At 45.4% G+C, this 18,491-nt stretch overlaps 3 protein-coding genes across 60 annotated transcripts in view; 1 reads left to right on the top strand and 2 right to left on the bottom strand.

Annotated features, from left to right (window-relative positions):
• LOC119849376 (zinc finger protein 420-like) overlaps nucleotides 1-18,491 on the top strand; it is a 3,142,523-nt gene that overhangs the window by 2,715,598 nt on the left and 408,434 nt on the right. The gene's annotated exons all lie outside the window — the stretch shown is intronic.
• Nucleotides 1-18,491, bottom strand: part of LOC119849403 (zinc finger protein 501-like) — a 1,099,011-nt gene that overhangs the window by 560,507 nt on the left and 520,013 nt on the right. The window contains exons 1-4 of one of the 14 annotated variants that reach the window (XM_043503829.1): nucleotides 13,726-14,764; nucleotides 12,936-13,172; nucleotides 10,921-11,034; nucleotides 7,385-10,579 (exon numbers count right to left, since the gene is read on the bottom strand). The exons of 8 other annotated variants lie outside the window; for them this stretch is intronic. In XM_043503829.1, the coding sequence (XP_043359764.1) occupies nucleotides 9,174-10,579; nucleotides 10,921-11,034; nucleotides 12,936-13,056 (1,641 nt within the window). In that variant the 5' untranslated portion in view covers nucleotides 13,057-13,172; nucleotides 13,726-14,764 and the 3' untranslated portion in view covers nucleotides 7,385-9,173. Of the gene's footprint in view, nucleotides 1-7,384; nucleotides 10,580-10,920; nucleotides 11,035-12,935; nucleotides 13,173-13,725; nucleotides 14,765-18,000; nucleotides 18,236-18,491 lie in introns of those variants that run through there. 5 more of the 14 variants (XM_043503831.1, XM_043503830.1, XM_043503835.1 and 2 more) reach the window with 5 other exon arrangements.
• The window catches only part of LOC119849388 (zinc finger protein OZF-like), an 875,044-nt gene that overhangs the window by 46,159 nt on the left and 810,394 nt on the right, over nucleotides 1-18,491 (bottom strand). The gene's annotated exons all lie outside the window — the stretch shown is intronic.

Consider the following 18,491-nt stretch of genomic DNA (forward strand, 5'->3'; position numbering starts at 1 on the left):
TAGACATGAGAGAATGCACACCGGAGAGAGACCCTATAAATGCTGTGAGTGTGGGAAAACCTTCACTTCCAGCTCAAACCTTATTCAACATCAGAGAATCCACACAGGGGAGAGGCCTTATGAATGTGGTCAGTGCGGGAAAGCCTTCAATTGCAGCTCAGAGCTCACTAGACATGAGAGAATCCACACAGGAGAGAGACCCTATGAATGCAGTGAGTGTGGGAAAACCTTCACTCTCAGGTCAGATCTTACTACCCATGAGAGAATCCACACAGGGGAGAGGCCCTTTCAGTGCTCTCAGTGTGGGAAAACCTTCACTAGGAGCTCAGACCTTACTAGACATGAGAGAATCCATACAGGAGAGAGACCCTATGAATGCTGTGAGTGTGGGAAAAGCTTCATTGCAAGCTCAAAACTTATTCAACATCAGAGAATCCACACGGGCGAAAGTCCCTATAAATGCGGTGAGTGCGGGAAAGCCTTCAGTTGCAGTTCAAAGCTCACTAGACATGAGAGAATGCACAGGGGGGAGAGACCTTATGAATGCTGTGAGTGCAGGAAAACCTTCACACACAGCTCAGATCTTACTACCCATGAGAGAATCCACACAGGGGAGAGGCCCTTTCAGTGCTCTCAGTGTGGGAAAAGCTTCACTAGGAGCTCAGATGTTACTAGACATGAGAGAATCCATACGGGAGAGAGACCCTATGAATGCTGTGAGTGTGGGAAAAGCTTCATTTCCACCTCAAACCTTATTAAACATCAGAGAATCCACACCGGGGAGCGGCCCTATAAATGCGGTGAGTGCGGGAAAGCCTTCAATTGTGGTTCACAGCTCACTAGACATGAGCGAATCCACACAGGGGAGAGACCCCATGAATGCTGAAAGTGAGGGAAAACCTTCACTCACAGCTCAGATCTTGCGACATGTGAGAGAATCCACACAGGAGAGACCCCCATGAATGCTATGAGTGTGAAAAGCTTTACTGACAGCTCAAACATTGCTCAACATCACAGAATAATCACAGGTGAGAAATCCTATGAATGCTCTAAGTGTGGGAAAACCTTCACTCTCAGCTTATGCCTTACCAGATATTGGAGAATCCACACAGGAGAAAGATCCTATGAATGTTGTGAATTCAGGAAAACCTTCAATCAAAGCTCATAACTCAGTACTAGGGCTGTCCATTAATCACAGTTAACTTACATGATTATTCAGTTTTAATCACACTGTTAAACAATAAAATACCAATTGACATTTATTAAATAGTTGTAGATGTCTTTCTATATTTTCAAATGTATTGATTTCAGCTACAACACAATACGAAGTGTACAGTGCTCAGTTTATTTTATTTTTCTTACATATTTCTGCACTGTAAAAATGATAAAACAGTATTTTTCAGTTCATCTAATACAAGTAACATAGTGCAATCTCAAGCTTGAAATTGCAACTTACAAATGTGGATTTTTTTTGTTACATATCTGCACTCAAAACCAAAACACTGTAAAACTTTACAGTCTACAAGTCAACTCAGTCCTACTGCTTGTTCAGCCAGTAGCTAAGACAAACAAGCTTGTTTACATTTAAAGTAGATAATGCTGTTTGCTTCTTATTTACGTCAACTGAACGTGAGAACAGGTGTTCACATGGCACTTTTGTAGCCGGCATTGTAAGGTATTTACATACCAGATACGCTAAACATTTGTGCGCCCCTTCACGCTTTGGCCACCATTCCAGAGGACATGCTTCCATGTTGATGACGTTTGTTAAAAAACAGAGTCACAAATTTAATTAATGCATTATTTTTTTAACGAGCGTCATCAGCATGGAAGCATGTCCTCTGGAATGACACTATGGGATTATGACAATGGTCATGTTACACTATGGGGGTCATGTGACCAGATCACCTGGTACTGGACTCCATCTTGGAATACCAATGTTTTACCACTGAAAGGTATGGGAACCAAGCTTGGAGACAAATGGTTCCCACCATATGCAAGATATTTAAGACAGGGGAGTGACATCATCAGGATTCTTCACTGACTCCCTATCCAAAGAGACTCTCGGAAACACCTAAGGAACAAAGACTGAACTGGGGGAAAAGTGCTGGACCCACACTAGAAGGGTTTCTAGCCTGTGAAAGGAATATATGGGGGTTTTAAGCTGCAAGCAAGGGCAGCTGGCCCCTTAAGAATTTCTGCAACCAGCTTAAATCATCATCTAGGGTGTGAATTTGCTACTCATAGCCAACCTCTTTAGTATTTTAAGTTGCTATTGTGTTTTGTGCACTCACTAAGTGATCTCCTTTGATCTGTTTGCTATCACTTATAACCACTTAAAATCTATCTTTTGTAGTTAATAAACTTGTTTTTGTTTTGTTTTGTTTTCCAGTGCATGGAAGTCATAACTTGGGGCAGAAAGCTGTCCTGTATTCCCTCTCCACATTGAGGGACGGGGTGAATTTCATGAGCTTATGCTGTACAGTTCTCTGTGGAGCACAAAGTGGTATCATTTTGGGTTTACCCTCCAGAGGGGGGTGCGTGCCTTAGGAATTGGGAGGTGCCTTAACTGTGCCTTCCCATGCAGGGTCATGTTGAAGAACCTGTGTGTATTGTAGCTATAGATGGGTGTGACCCTACCTTTATGTGCACTGGTGGAAGTACAGGGTGAAGCCTGGAGGACTTGGCAGCTTGTCATAGCAGTACAGAGTGAGTGGAAACCCAGGCTGGTGGGTCAGGGGGTCTCAGTGATACCCCAGTTCCAGGTGGCACCCCAGGCACACCTGCACAGCTTGCTGTTCTGAGACACTGGTGATTTTATGTGAGTTTTAAATGTAGTGGCTGAAGATCAGTCAAAGAAGTTACCAGTTATTTTCTGTTTGCTTATTTTGGCCAAGGGAAGTAGGGAGAAAGAAACAGGAAACTGCATGGAAGTGAAACTAGTAAGAAGCTGGAGCTGTGCAGATTACAGGCAGAAGAGAAGGGAAAAGAACGCAAAAGACATATGGAGTTGCAGTGACTGCAGATTGAAGAATGGATAAGAGGAGAATGTGATGGGAGAATCTCCTGTCCTAATTCTGAGTCATCAGATGTAACCTGCTCTGGAATTTCAGTTGACACTTTCATTTTCATGTTGTCTATCTCTCTGCGATGTGGGTTTCTATCTTTCCCGAAGGCTGTTTGGTCACAAAATTGGAGATTTGTTTAGTTGGAAGGCTGAAGCTCAGATTTATTGGGAACTTTGAGACAAATGACCATTTGTTAAAGTCATTACTTCTCATTTTAGCTTTGCTTTTTTCCTGCCCCTCCATGATGACATGGAGAAAGTTCAAGTGCAGTTCAGACAACAGGAGAGAACTCTCCAAATTACTGGACATGCTAACAAAGAAACAGCCATGATTTAAAATCTCCACTCAGAAATGGTGAACAGCAGCAGACCGCAAACAGTGCAACTAACTGAAGTGCAGATGATCACAGTGGAGTTCAGTTGTTTAAGTCCATGGTTCTCAAACTTCATTGCACCGTGACCCCCTTCTGACGACAACAAATTTGCTACATGATCCCTCCCCTGCCCCCCTCTGTGGAAGCCGAAGTCAGAGGACATCAGGGCAGTAGCCTGAGCTCTGCAGGGGAGATGAAGCTGCAGCCTAAGTCCTACCAAGGGAGGGGCTGAAGAACCTCAAGCTTTGGCTTCAACCCCAGGCAGCAGGGCTTGGGCTCCAGTCCAGGATATAACACCGGCCCTGGTGATCCCCTTAAAATGGTTTGAGAACTGCTGGTTTAAATCAATATTGTCTCAGATGATCTGGGGAGAGAATTCCACAGTAAGTGACTTGGAACTAGGCAAAATGCCCATGTATTTAGTTCCCAGAGCATTTGTAACCCGGACACTACAGAAGGTATTGCCTAGCTAATTTATGTTATGGGAAATGCTGCCCTTCACAATGCTGATGTGGAGGAAATAGAAGTGGATTTTTATTGTTGTTGTTGAATTTACCCTTTGTAGGTGCTACAAATGTGTATAAAATGAAATCTGTGTTGAAAATGAAATTGCTGCAGAAAAATAGCTACTTTTGAATAGAAACTCCAACTCCGGTCACTTACAGATATTCTGGTCCAGGCCTGAATCTAGTTCCTAGCCTAGACCCGGGCCACCAAGTTAAAGAAAAACTGGGCACGTTTCGGGAAGCCGTTCCGCACTAGCACTGCTGAGATTTTGAGTGGTTTGGTAAAGGGTTCTACTTCAGAGAAGCGTAAATGTACCCTAGCCAAGGCCAAGGATTCGGAAAGAAGGAGAAATAATACATGCCCAGTTCTTGGTTTTCACCCAGTAAAGGAAGCTATGGTGACCAGTGGCCCAAGGAAAATTGTCAAACACGACTCCCTAGTTCAGTGTCACTGATTACAGTCGCAGAAGATGCCATGGGAACAATCATCCTTCATTCTTTGGATCCAAAGTTTCACGAGGCAAAGAAAGAGACACCTTCAGGGGTCACTCCTTCCCTGTGAATCCCAAACTGGCTGCCTGATTGGGTAACAAGGACGACCATGCTGTGGTAATGATGGTAACCAATCAGAGAATAAACATGTTGGGCTCCAACTGCAGAATACACAAATGTTTAGAGTTCTGATTCTATGGTTTTGCTTCTTAGGGCTCGTCTACACTTCAAATGCTGCATCGGCACAGCTGCACAAGTATAACTGCGTTGCTCTAGCACTTTAATGAAGAAGCTCTAAGGTGAAGGGAGAGAGCTCTCCCATCAGCTTAAGTAATCCACCTCCGCAGGAGGCAGTAGCTTTGTCACTAGCAGAAGCTCTCCCGCCGATCTGGCACTGTGTACGTGGGGGGTGGGGCGCAATACTCTGTACCTCAAAGCACGCTGGAATCCCCATATTCACCACTGTCATGTGCTTGATATGTTTTGTACAATGCATGCCTTGGGAGGTATCAATTTAAAAGTCTTGGTCTGTTAAACCTTAATATCTTGTTGAATTGTAGGTACGATCATTGTATGTGAAGTTGTGGAGTACTGCTGTATGTGTTACTGAAATACATTTGTGAGGTTGTGAAACACCCAGAGCCAGCCTTTTGGTTGCAACAAAGGAGAAGCTATCGCTGGCCAGACGTGCCGATGGCCCATCAAGAAGAATCCACTCTCCCAGAGGCTCCTTAGAGAGGGCACATACGTAATGGGGACAGCCTAACTGATGTCACCGCAAGGATCTTTCTAGCAGCTGAAGAAAGTATAAAAGAGGGACAGTGACATCATCACTTGGCCTCTCCCCCCTCCAATCAACACCTGGAAGATTGTCTGGAGGACAAAGACTTTGAACTAGGGAGATTGGCCCCAGGCTGGAAGGGAGTTCAGTCTGAGTATTGAGAACTGTGAGCTGCCTGTAACGTCTAGTTGGGTGAGAGACTGTTTGATTCAAATCTTGCTTAGTCTGTTAAAGTTCGAATTTAGAATGTTACTCTTTTTATTCTTAGGTAACTAATTTTGGTCTCTATGCCTGCTACTTATAGTCACTTAAAAAAATCTCTTTTATATTTTACCTAAACCAGTGTGGTTTTGGTTGTAGTACTTTTGGGGAATCTCTGCTCAGATTACACAGGCTGGTGCACGTCCACTTTCCTTAGAAGAAGTGCCAAATTAATTAATGAGCTTGCACTGTTCAAGGGAGTCTTGAGCAGTGCAAGATGGTATGTTTCTGGGGTGTAAGGCTGGGGTGATTGGCTGGTGCCTTTCCATATTTTTCATGAGTGGCTCGGGGAGCATTCATGCAATTTAGCTGGGTGTGGGGCTCCACGTGCCGATGGCTGAGTGATCACAGCGCCTGGCAGGGTTTGCTGCTTGTCACTGGCATAGCATTATGTGAGCGAACCCAGGCAGGAGAGTTAAGGAGGCACAGCAGTCCCATAGTGCCTGGTTTTACTCCGGGGATCCCATCAAACCAATAAATAAAGGCAGGATATCATAAAGCAAGCCAGCAGGCTGGCCTATGGGCTACACCAACAAAAAGGAAATTAAAGGTGAAGTTACAAGTTAAAGAATAAGACACTAATTATGTGATCATCTGAATTATACTGGAAAAGTGAAAGCTGTCTTGGTTTTTTGTTTTGTTTTTCTTGGGCCAGTGGTCACCATAGCGTCCTTTACTGGGTGAAAACCAAGAACTGGGTGTGTACTATTTCTACCCCATTTCTTTCCAAATCCTTGGCTTTGGCTAGGGTACATTTGCACTTCTCTGAAGTAGAACCCTTTATCAAACCACTCAAAATCTCGGGAGTGCTAGTGCAGAACGGCTTCCCCAAACATTTTCCCTATTTTCTTTAATTTGGTGGCACAGGTCCAGACTAGTGACTTGATACAGGCCTGGATCAGAATCTCTGTTAGTTACCAGAGTTGGCATTTCTACTAAAAAATAGCTATTTTTCTTAAACTATTACATTTTCAACACTGATTTCATTTTATACACATTTGTAGCACCTACAAAGCATAAATTCAACAAAAATCCCACTTTTATTTCCTCAACATCTGCATCATAAAGGACAGCACTTCCCATATCAAAGGATTAGCTAGGAGAGATCTTTTGTAGGGCCTGGGTTACAAATGCTTTGGGAACCAAACACGGGGGCATTTTGCCTAGTTCAAAATCACTTAGGGTGGAATTCCTTCCTCAGAGCATTTGAGACAATATTGACTTAAACAATTGAACTACACTGTGATCACATGCACTTCTTCCAGTTAGTTGGGTTCTGCTGTTCACCATTTCCCAGGGGAGAGTTTAATCAGTACTCTTTTTTTGTTAGCATGTCCAGTAAATTGGAGAGTTCTCTCCTATTGCTTGAACTGCACTTGAACTTTCTCCACGTCATCATGGAGGGATGGGGGGAAAAGCAAAGCTAACATAAGAAACAATGACTTTAGCAAAATGGTCATTTGTCTCGAAGTCTCAATAAATTTGAGTTACATCTTGTCAAACTAAATTAATATCCAATTGGTTGACCAAGCAGCCTTCAGGAAAGAGAAACCCACTGTGACAGGTTGCCCCACACGCTGAGGTGTCACCTAATATACTGGGATACCACTGAGCCCGCCATTTCCACCCGCCTGGGCTCCCTTACACTGTCCTACTGAGCCAGGCCCTCAAGTCTCCTCCAGCACATACAGGTAGGGGCACACCTAGCTGCAGAAAGACACTGCATGGGAGGACTTCAGCTAAGGAACTGCCCAGCTACTCAAGTGCACACCCCGCTCTGGAGTGCAAACCCAAAATTGTATTGTCTTGCACTGTACAGCATAAGCTCATGAAATTCACTCCCTCCATCAATGTGGAGGAAGATATGCACAGCTTTTTACACCTCCCAGCTATGAATAACTGGTTTTAGAGAAAACAAAAACAAGTTTATTAACTACAAAAGATAGATTTTGAGTGATTAGAAGGGATAGCAAACAGATCAAAGCAGATTACCCAGCAAATGAAACAAACACACAAGCTAAGCTTAACACTGAAGAAATGGGTTACAAGTAGTAATTTCTCACCCTAAATATTGTTTTAGACAGATTGCAGATTTCTTGAAGGCAAGCTGCTCTTGCTTGCAGCTTAAAACTCCAGGTATTTCTTTCACAGACCAGACACCTTCCCAGCCTGGGCTTAGTCCTTCTGCACCCCCCGCCCTTTGTCTTTGTTTCTTAGATGTTTCCAGCTGTCATCCTGGGCAGGGATTCAGTGAAGAATGAACAATGATTAAGCCACTCCCCAGACTTAAATACATTTTACATATGGCGAGAACCCTTTATTTTTGAGTATGGTTCCCCCTGCACTGGAAAAAATACTGGTATTCTATCCTGGAGTCCAGTACCAGGTGATGTGATCACATGACCCTGCAGTGTCAAAACAGCCATGAGTCAGAGGTTGTTTGTGGCATCCCAGAAAAGCTTCTCAGAAAGGTGGGAGATTAGCATCTTCAAAGACAAATTGTTCTTCCTAATGGCCAATCCAGACTGATTGCATTCTGTCTGGTGGGTGTTCCCCAGGTGCAAATACTTTTGTAGTACAGATGTATAGTCGATATTCCTAGCTTTAGATACAAAAAGGATACATGCATACATAGGATAATCAAATTCAGTACATCATAACCTTTCCAATGGTACCTCACATGACCCATCTTGCATAAAATACATATTAGATATGCTATAATTATAACAATATTTCTATGAAGAATATGGGGCATACTGTCACACCCATCTCACAAAGAGGTAGACTACATGAAAATGAAAGAGTCAAGTGAAATTCCAGAGCAGGATTCAGAATTAGGACAATAGATTCTCCTATCACATTCTCCTCTGATCCATTCAAACCTGGTGCACTCAGCACTGTCTAATTATTGAATTACAGTACTTACAAAAGTTTTAGCAATATAACATCCTCATAAGGGGGAAAAAAACACCCCAAGTGGCTTTGCCAATAGATGAAAACTGGAATTCAAACTCCAAATCATCACACTGTGTTTGGGTTCCATTTGAATTTCCCTTGCAGGTCTTTGACACTTTCATCTCTAGTCATAGTGACTCTGATTTAGGATTAAAGACATCAAAGCATCATCTCCAAGCACAGACAGCTGAGAACACTGCACCACATGACACTGTGAGAGGTGGAGGGATAGAATGCGAAGAAGATAAACTCTGCATGGCTCAGAAAGGAGGAAACCGTTCTGGAGTGATGGAGAAGGGAAGGAACCACTGAGTCACCCCATCTCCTTCCAGTGTCACAGAGGCTGAAGTGACAATTATTTCCTGCCCCTGCTTCTCTTCATTATATTTAAATACACTATAACTGAAGAAAAGGTCCTCAAATGCTGTTGAGCACAATGCAGAGCAATGTGAGAACTGAGAATGATACAATCTATCATTGGTGACTCTAAAAACAATAGTGCAATAAGTATAAGAACGGTATAAATGTGTTGCTCCTTGTTTTGTGGAAGGAGAGACAAACTCCCATTACTCCTGGGACAATGGAGTGGATAGAAAAGACAACCGGGTCCACCTCAAAAAAGGGAGAGCTGCAAAAGACAAAAATGGGCAACTCGTCTGGACAAGCTGAGGGATAACACTGATGCAAAAGGTTCAAACAGCTTTAAAGGTTACTATGTGGGAATTAAATTAAAAGCATTAAAGAACAAGTGTTGGGATAGCCCTAGAGGTTTTTATGGTGTTTAGCTCTCTTGCAGATTCTCTGATGATAGTTAAGGGCTGAGCTCCGAGTGAAACTTTTCCCACACTCATGGCATTCATGGGACTGCTTTCCCTGGTGGGCTCTTTGGTGTCTGATAAGGTTGAGCTCTCATTGAAGCTTTTCCCACACTCGCTGCATTTATAGGGTTTCTCACGTGTGTGGATTCTCTGCTGTTGAGCAATGTTTGGGCTTTGAGAGAAGCTTCTCCCACACTCACTGCATTCATAGGGTCTCTCTCCTGTGTGGCGTCTCTTATGTCTCGTGAGCTGTGAGCTGCGAATGAAGGTTTTCCCGCACTCACAGCATTTATAGGGTCTGTCTCCGGTGTGCATTCTCTGATGTGTATTGAGGTGTGAGCGGCGACTGAAAGATTTCCCACACTCACCACATTTATAGGGTCGCTCTCCTGTGTGTATTCTCTGATGTCTAGCAAGGTATGAGGTGTGAGTGAAGGTTTTCCCGCACTCACAGCATTTATAGGGTCTCTCCCCCATGTGGATTCTCTGATGTCGAGTGAGGTGAAAGCTGCAGTTGAAGGTTTTCGCACACTCAGAGCATTCATAGGGCCTCTCTCCCGTGTGAATTGTCTGATGTCTAATGAGATTTGAGCTCCGACTGAAGGTTTTCCCACACTCACAGCATTCATAGGGCCTCTCCCCTGTGTGGATTCTCTGATGTGTTTTGAGGTCTGAGCGGTGAGTGAAGGTTTTCGCACACTCAGAGCATTCATAGGGCCTCTCCCCCGTGTGAATTGTCTGATGTCTAATGAGATTTGAGCTCCGACTGAAGGTTTTCCTACACTCATAGCATTCATAGGGCCTCTCCCCTGTGTGGATTCTCTGATGTGTCTTGAGGTGTGAGCTGTGAATGAAGGTTTTTGCACACTCGGAGCATTCATAGGGCCTCTCCCCCATGTGGATTCTCTGATGTGCAGTAAGTTCTGAGCTCTCAGTGAAGCTTTTCCCACTCTCACACCATCCATCGGGTTTCGCACCGGTGTGAATTTTCTGATGTTTAATGAGGCCTGAGCCATCACTGACGTTTTCCCCACACTCAGTTTCTTTTTTTCCCCTCCTTCCTGTCAGGATTCTCTGCTGGGTTGTGGTTTCTTTGAGGTCCTTGTGAGTTCCCCGACAGTAAACAATTTTATTAAATTTCTCCCCTGGCTGGTTTCCCTCCTCTCTCTCTGGTCTTTGCTGAATCTCACAGATTTTTCCCTGCTCATGATTCCTGGACATGTTCCCTCTGGTTATTTTTGATAATATTCCGTGTGGTGCAACTTGCGCAACATCTTCCTGCTGAGACTTCTGCTCCTCATTCTCACTCACCATTGCATCACCTGCTGGGACAGAGAGAGAAACCTCAAACAGGGATGAAAAAGCAAACCAAAATAAGTGCTGGAGAGATGTCAAAAACCAGGAACTGAATTCCCCTAACTCTTCCCCAAAAGGGGAGAGAGGAGGGGATCAATTCTGCCTTCATATCAAATCCAAATTGTCAGTAGCTTCCCACTGATATGTGTCAGTTAGGATCTGTAGGAAGCCATAAACTGTATATGCCCTGAGGATACACCATCTGCTGGGGACAATCCTCCTGAACTCAGAGAGCTCCCAAGGTCTTTTTGGGTATCCCAGATTTTTCCATCAGGCACTTACAGATTGAGTTAGTTTAATATTTCCTCACCTGTGCAAGGACGTCTCAGGATCTCTCTTTTCCCTGAACCCTCAAGGTCTGAGACCCATGGCTCTTTCCCTTGTTCCAGCTGGGAGATGAGATCAGGTTTGGAAACTGGAAACTCTGCTCAGATGAAAGAAAACAAATGACATCAGGTGAATTCCTAAGACTTTGTAATAAAAAATAATTATTAATTTAACTCAGTGATTAGTAAACAGTGAAATCACAGGGCCTCCTCTCCAGGTTCTGAAAGGTGCAGAACACTCTGCTTATGAGAGATTCAACTATTCACATATATGCTGGGAACACACACAGACAGATACTGTGGCAGTCTGTAACCGTATATTTACTCTTTTGCAAAATTATGATATATTTTGTACAAAGTATGTCTTGTTAGGCATAATTTGGAAATTGAATATATGCTGAACTTTATTGTCCTATTAAAATATGTGTAGCAACACTGTGTATGTAAACATATGAGATTTTACTGTAGATGTTTCTGAAAAAATGCTAAAATTCTGCAGAACAGCCAGAGACCAGTTCCTCAGAGACAGCAAAGCTATCACCTGATTAAATGGCCATTCTCCAGCAGGGGGAAGGTGTGAACAAGAAATTTACATTCCATCTAAGGGATGGCTTGAAGCCCAAATCCACAGCAGACAGCTCATGACCATGACTTTGCTGAAAAAATGAGGCTGTTTCTAGCACAAAGGACTGAATAAGAAGAAGAGGTGGGAAAATGCTTGAGAGTATCTCTCTCCTTTTCTCTCTGCTCATCACAACAACTCCTGCAGAACTGAAATTGGGGAGGCAGGGTCCTGGCTGAAAGGAAACCCAGTTTGTCACAGCATATGGTGAGAGAAACACATTCACTGTGAATCTGTTTTAGCTTAAGTTAGAAGTTAGTTTGCATTTTATCTTTTATTTCTTTTGTAACCAATTCTGACTTTTATTCCTCATTACTTGTAGTCACCAAAATCTTTTTTTTCTGTAGTTAATGAAGTTGTTTTATTGTTTTATATAACTTGCGTGTTTGGATTAAAGTGTGTGAGAAACTCCACTTGGAGTAACAAGTTGAAGGTCATTTTCCATTGATGAAGTGACAGACTTTATATGACCTTGTATTGTTTAGTAATGTGCTGGAGAGTGCCAGGGGGAAAGTCTGGGACTAGAGAATTTGCAGGTGTTCTCCAGCAGTATAATTCACAGGTGGTTGACTAGCAGCGGCTGAGAGTGAGTTACATGCTGCGCACAGAGTGTTAACTGGCCAGGAGTGGCTGCTTTTTTGACTACCGCAAAGCAGTATAAAAGGCAGTATAAAATGGCCATCAATGGCTATTAGCCAGGATTGTGTCTCTAGCCTCTAGTTGCCAGAAGCTGGGAATGGGTGAAAGGGGATGGATCACTTGATGATAACCTGTCTGTTTATTCCCCCTGGGGCACCTGGCAATGCCATGGTCAGAAGATAGGATCCTGGGCTACATGGACCTTTGGTCTGACCCAGTATGGCCGTTCTTATGTTCTAAACTACAGAGAAGGTAAATCCATGTCTCAGAAATTGAAGACTCCAGACCAAGGGCAAGTCTCCCTGGCACTGCTTCTTGCTGACAGAGAAGTCCAGAGACAATGCGGGAGTCCTGGGGAAGCTGGGAACAGTCAGCATGGGCTGGTGGGGTTCCGTGCAGTAAGGAACAGGAAAGGGCAGGGAGATCACTGAATGCAGGATCTCAGCACTATTCGAGGTCAGGAAAGCACATACTGCGGCATTAGGGAATCTAGCGAGCCCAGTGTAATGGGAGGGAGTATGAAAATCCCTGGATGTGGAGAATGCTGGGAAATCAGAAACTATAAATCAGGAGCAACAGACACATTCATCTGGAAAAGCAGAATGTGAAAAATAAGGATCAGGCCAGGTGACTTCAGGAATGATGGACCCCAAGATCCAAGGAGCCTGCAGAGAAGAGAGATTCTGGCTATTGCAGATGGGGTTGGGGGAGCAAGACTCAAGATGTTTCACTACCAATCTAGGCCATTGTCACATCCTGGGGGGCAATCCAGATCAGTGCAGAGTTGTGTCATCTGTAATTCTGGGTGATTTGAAATGTTCTGCTGGAGCTCCCTTGTCTGGATGCTCCCAGCCAGCATTCAAGGACTCACTGAGTGTGCGTGTGTGATAAGTAACCCTGGACCAGCAGCTCTGACTCCAGCAGCCTGCTTCTTACACCCTGGCACATTCTGGATTCTACCAGCCTGGTATACACCTGTCAGAGATAGTAACACATCCACTCCTGAATTTTCCCCAAACCACATGCTCTGCAATGTCTACTTTTTCCTGGACCATTCACAAGAATAATAAGGCTTCTTTGCACCTGGTGGCCGGGGGGGAGATGACTTTGAAATTTTTTCAGCCCTTTTCCTCTGGGTTTGACCTGGTGGCCGAACGTCTCACCGTCTACGGCCACAGCGAGAGAAGGCCCCTGGCCACCCCGCAATGCCGCGGACAGCGATCAGGCCCCTAGAAGTCTGAAAAAAAATTTCCCCAACGCCAGAAGGGGGGGGGGGGAAGCTCCAGCAGCCAGGTCAGTCCCTGGAGCTCAAAAAAAAAAAGGAAAAAAGGATCGGGCCCACCTGAGGCAAGGGGCCCTGCTGCACCGCAGGCAACGCAGGGGGACCGGGGGAGCCCAGGATTCGGTCTGGCAGGCCTGGGAGTCAGTAAGGGAAAGCGGACAAGGTGGCGCGGAGCCGAGTGCTCACGGTCATACTGGACCGAATGGAAAAGTCGAAAATCCCACCCCACATTTCAGTGGGACCAACCTGGAATCCTATCCGACGTTGCGGTTCCCTTGGTCGGCAGAGGTGACTTTGGGTGACCCCTTCTGGACATCCGCGAGACAACCGGCCATCAGGTCAACCCATTAGTTTGAATGGGGTTGACCTGATGGCCGAGCAGGGATTTTGAAATTTTTCACTAATCTGATGATACTACGTTCCTGCAAGAGGGCAGAGCACTCCCTTGCTCCGTATCTCCCACAAAGTTGAAAGGGCTTGGCTCCTTTGTCTTCTGAAATGAAAGATAACTTGGGATTCTCTGCCTCTCTTTTGTATAGTTCAGTGAACCTTTAAAAGGGAGTTTTATGAAGGTTCCCCTCCAAAGTAAAGGTCATTCAAGCTGTGAGGAAGGAGGCCTGGAGTCTCGCAATGAAGGAAGTTCAATGCTGGTTTCTTCCCCTGCTGGTGTTTGTTAAAATGCAAATTGGCCTGTTCCTGCGATATCCTCTCCTACCTGATGCTGAGTGGTTACCTCTGCATAGTTTGATGGTTTTTTATGTAAATTGCATTCCCATTTTCTCTTAATGTACCCTGAATGTTTCTTCAAGGTAGCAGAACCACCTGTCTTTGTCTAGGGTGAGATAAAGCATGGCTGCCAGCCAGGGCTGAAGTTAAAAACAGCATTCCCAATATGTCTGTACTTCTGCATTTGTCGTCCAGACATACACTACGCAATATTGGGCCAAATGCTAATGAAGAGATTGTGAAATCTTCAAGAGAGGAAATTTACACAAAATAATAAACAGCAGGATCCTGTTTATGAGGTAAGATAATGGAATGTGGAGGTATATTTGGCTGTACAGAGGTACACCCTGCATCCTCCAGTGTGGTGGCAAGCTGGCAGTGTGATTTGTCTCATGAATAGAAGATCATAGCCCAGCCTGGCTGTAAAATGCTTAGAGACCATGCCTCTTCTCTGTGAGCAGACTGTCTCCAGGGCAAAAAGCTCACACAGCTTCCACCTTCCTGGGCCTGACCTCAGAGCATTCAGCATCCCCTTCTCACACTGTGCGCTTCCCACAGCGAGTCTGCATAGGCAGGGCTTCTGGGAAAGCCAGAGGGTCCTGCACCCCAACTCCACAGTCAGACATGACTCTCAGCCAGCCAGAAAAACAGAAGGTTTATTAGACGAGAGGAACACAGGCCAAAACAGAGCTTGTAGGTACAGGAAACAGGACCCCTGAGTCAGGTCCAACTTGGGGCCAGGGAGGCCAGAGCCCCGTCTGGGCCCCCCTCCATTTCCCCAGCCAGCTCCAAATTGAACTCTCCAGCCCCTCTTCTGGCCTTTGTCTCTTTCCTAGCCCAGGAGGTCACCTGATCTCGTTGATCTCCAACACCTTCAGCTGGCACCTTGCAGGGGATGGGCCCAGGCCATCAGTCGCCAGGAAACAGGGTGTTGGCCATTCTCTGTGCAGACACCATCACACTGGCCCTCTAGGGCTCTGCAACAATCACACACCTTTATCCCACCACCTAGATACTTAAGAACTGCATAGGGGAAACTGAGGCACCCACACAGTAATCAGAGAAAACATTAAGAACATTAAGGCCAATCCTCGCCCACAGACAACCTGCCAACCTGAAGCATATTCTCACCAACAACAACACACCGCACCATAGTAACTCTAACTCAGGAACCAATCCATGCAACAAACCTCAATGCCAACTCTGCCCACATATCTACACCAGTGACACCATCACAGGACCTAACCAGATCAGCCACACCATCACCCGTTCATTCACCTGCACGTCCACTAATGTAATATACGCCGTCATGTGCCAGCAATGCCCCTCTGCTATGTACATCGGCCAAATGGGACAGTCCCTACGTAAAAGGATAAATGGACACAAATCAGATATTAGGAATGGCAATATACAAAAACCTGTAGGAGAACACTTCAACCTCCCTGGACACACAGTAGCAGATTTAAAGGTAGCCAACCTGCAGCGGAAAAACTTCAGGACCAGACTTCAACGGGAAACTGCGGAACTTCAGTGCATTTGTAAATGTGACCCCATCAGCTCAGGATTAAACACAGACTGTGAATTGCTCGCCAACTACAAAAGGCAGTTTCTCCTCCCTTGGGGTTCACACCTCAACTGCTAGAAGAGGGCCTCATCTTCCCTGATTGAACTAACCTCATTATCCCTAGCCTGATTCTTCCTTGCATATTTATACCTGCCTCTGGAAATTTCCACTACATGCATCCAACAAAGGGGGTATTCACCCATGAAAACTTATGCTCCAATACGTCTGTTAGTTTATAAGGTGCCACAGGACTCTTTGCCGCTTTTATCTTAGACTAAGTCTACACTATAGACAGTATAGCAGCAAGAAAGTCTCCCATCTAGTTGCTCTATGCCAATGGGAGATAGCTCTCCCATTGACATCATTAAATCCCCAACGAGTGTCTCCTGCCAACAGAGTGCTGTCCAGACCCCGACGGACAAAAGCTTTACCAATAAAGGCTATGTCCACACTAGCACTTAAGAGCTATGTGTTAATCAGAGCAGTGCTTGGAGGTGTAACTGGGAAACTGGTATAGCTGTGAATCTGAGAGTACTGTAAGTGTCCAGTGGTACAGGGACTGGATTCTCCAGGGAGGCACTCAGGCCTGGTCTACGCTACAAAATTAGGTTGACTGAAGCTCTGTTAATTTGATCGAATAATGTATGTGTCTATACGACCGAGTCCCTTTCTCAGACCTAAGTCGCCTTCTGTACTCCACCTCCGAAAGAAGCATAGCACTTGATTCAACATCCACGGGTGGACATGGGGATAGTGTAGACACTGTGTTGTGTAATTCGAATGAATTGGCCTCCAGGAGGTGTCCCACAGTGCTGAGATGTGACTGCTCTGGAGAGCATTTTCAACTCCACTGCATGTCAGCCAGGTACACAGCAAGCAGTCACTCCCGTTAAAGCTCCAGGAACTTTTGAATTTTAATTTCCTGTTAATTACCTCCCAGGAGTCCTGGGCTACACCTCAGGCAACAATGAGGACATTGTTGATGATTATGAGGAGAATGGGAGACAGACGAGCGGTGGATCCATTCTCCTCAAGAGACAAGAACTGTTTTAAACTCTGGAGCCCATTCATTCGCAGGACCAGGTAGCAGCTGAGCATGATGCCAGGGAAGGTGCCTCTGGTAAGTACACATTTCCAATCAAACTGAAGGGGTGTATGCGATTGTATTTGATGTTTAACGTGAAGAAAAGAGGAGGTGGGGGGATGGCTAGCTCAGTGGTTTGAGCATTGGCCTGCTAATCCGAGGGTTGTGAGTTCAATCCTTGAGGGGGCCATTTAGGGATCTGGGGCAAAAATTGGGGATTGGTCCCGATTTGAGCTGGGGGTTGGACTAGATGACCTCCTGAGGTCTCTTCCAACCCTGATATTCTATGATTCTAGGTGTAGTGGGTATCTGCTTCCCGTCGCCACACCAGTTACACAGAGGGTGCTCTCAGAAAAAGACGGTGTATGTGACCAGGGATGGCCTGGGAATCCTCTATGGAGATCTCTAGGAAGCTTTCATGGAGGGACTCTGAAATCCTTTGCAGAAGGTTTCTGGGAAGGGCTGCCTTATTTCGTCCACCACAGTAGAACATTTTCCTATGCCACTCCAGTATTAACTCTGCTGGCATCATTGCAGCATGGAACATAAGGACCAGGTCTGTACCCAGATGCTTGCAGCATCTGCTCCCTTGCTGCCTCTGTTATGCTCTGGAGATTGATATCGCATAGGCTCACCTAGGGGAAACGGGGGAAATTTTCATGCTAGCCCTTAAACTGCAAACAACAAGAAATTGCCTCCCGTTTGGTGAAATCCAGGTCCCACAACCAAGCTTTTCCTAACATGCCATTGCTGTGGTTTGAAAGGATCACTGTATATTGCAAGCAGCATTGAAAAAAGGGTGGGGGGAGGGCTTCCTGTGTGTGCCCCCTCCCTGACTTGGTGCCACCTTTGTAAAAAAGAGGAGCTTTACATGGTCCATGTTACTAGGGGAAAGGGAGTATTTCTCAAGTGCCCAGCTGTGCTCCCGATGATGTCTTTACAAAAGTAGCAGCACAAGACCCGTCGCCCGTGCCTCCTGGCCATACTCACCACGGCTAGAGCAGCAAACCGACTCTTGCAATAGCTAGGCATTCTGAATACATTGTGGCTTGCAGGGAAGTGCATTGGGGGTGCTTTTGAAAAAACAACCAACCTTTCACCAGAAACAATGTATGCACTATCAGCGCTTCCCTTGTGGTTTGCATACCTTGCAGTGGAAACCTTGTCCTTCGGTGCATCCTCCACAGCGGGAGAGAGACTTTCCCAGATAAGAGGGCAGAAAAAGATGACTTCGGAGGACATGTTCATCACGTTAATGCACGCCTCCAGGACAGCTGAGATGGAGCTCAGAGCATGGAAGATTACACTCTAAGAAACTGGACATGGACAGGAAGGACAGGAGAGCATGCCGGGAACAGGAACGTGTCATGCAGAATGAGATGCTGTGGATTATAAAGTACCAGTCAGACACGTTGAGGCATCTGGCTGAGCTTCAAGAAAGGCAGTTGGATGCTAGAGTCCCTCTGCAATCTATGCAGAATTGCCTGCCAGCATCGCCCAGTTCTCAATCCTCCTCCCCAAACCATCTATGAGACAGGAGTGGGGGAAGTTCGCTACCCCTTACATTCAACATCAGGGACAGGTACAAGGAAGAAAAGATAGGAAGTCTGGCAAGAGACCATCCTGGCTTAACCAGGA

This window comes from Dermochelys coriacea, chromosome 28 (assembly GCF_009764565.3).
Source record: "Dermochelys coriacea isolate rDerCor1 chromosome 28, rDerCor1.pri.v4, whole genome shotgun sequence".
NCBI lineage: Eukaryota > Metazoa > Chordata > Testudines > Dermochelyidae > Dermochelys > Dermochelys coriacea.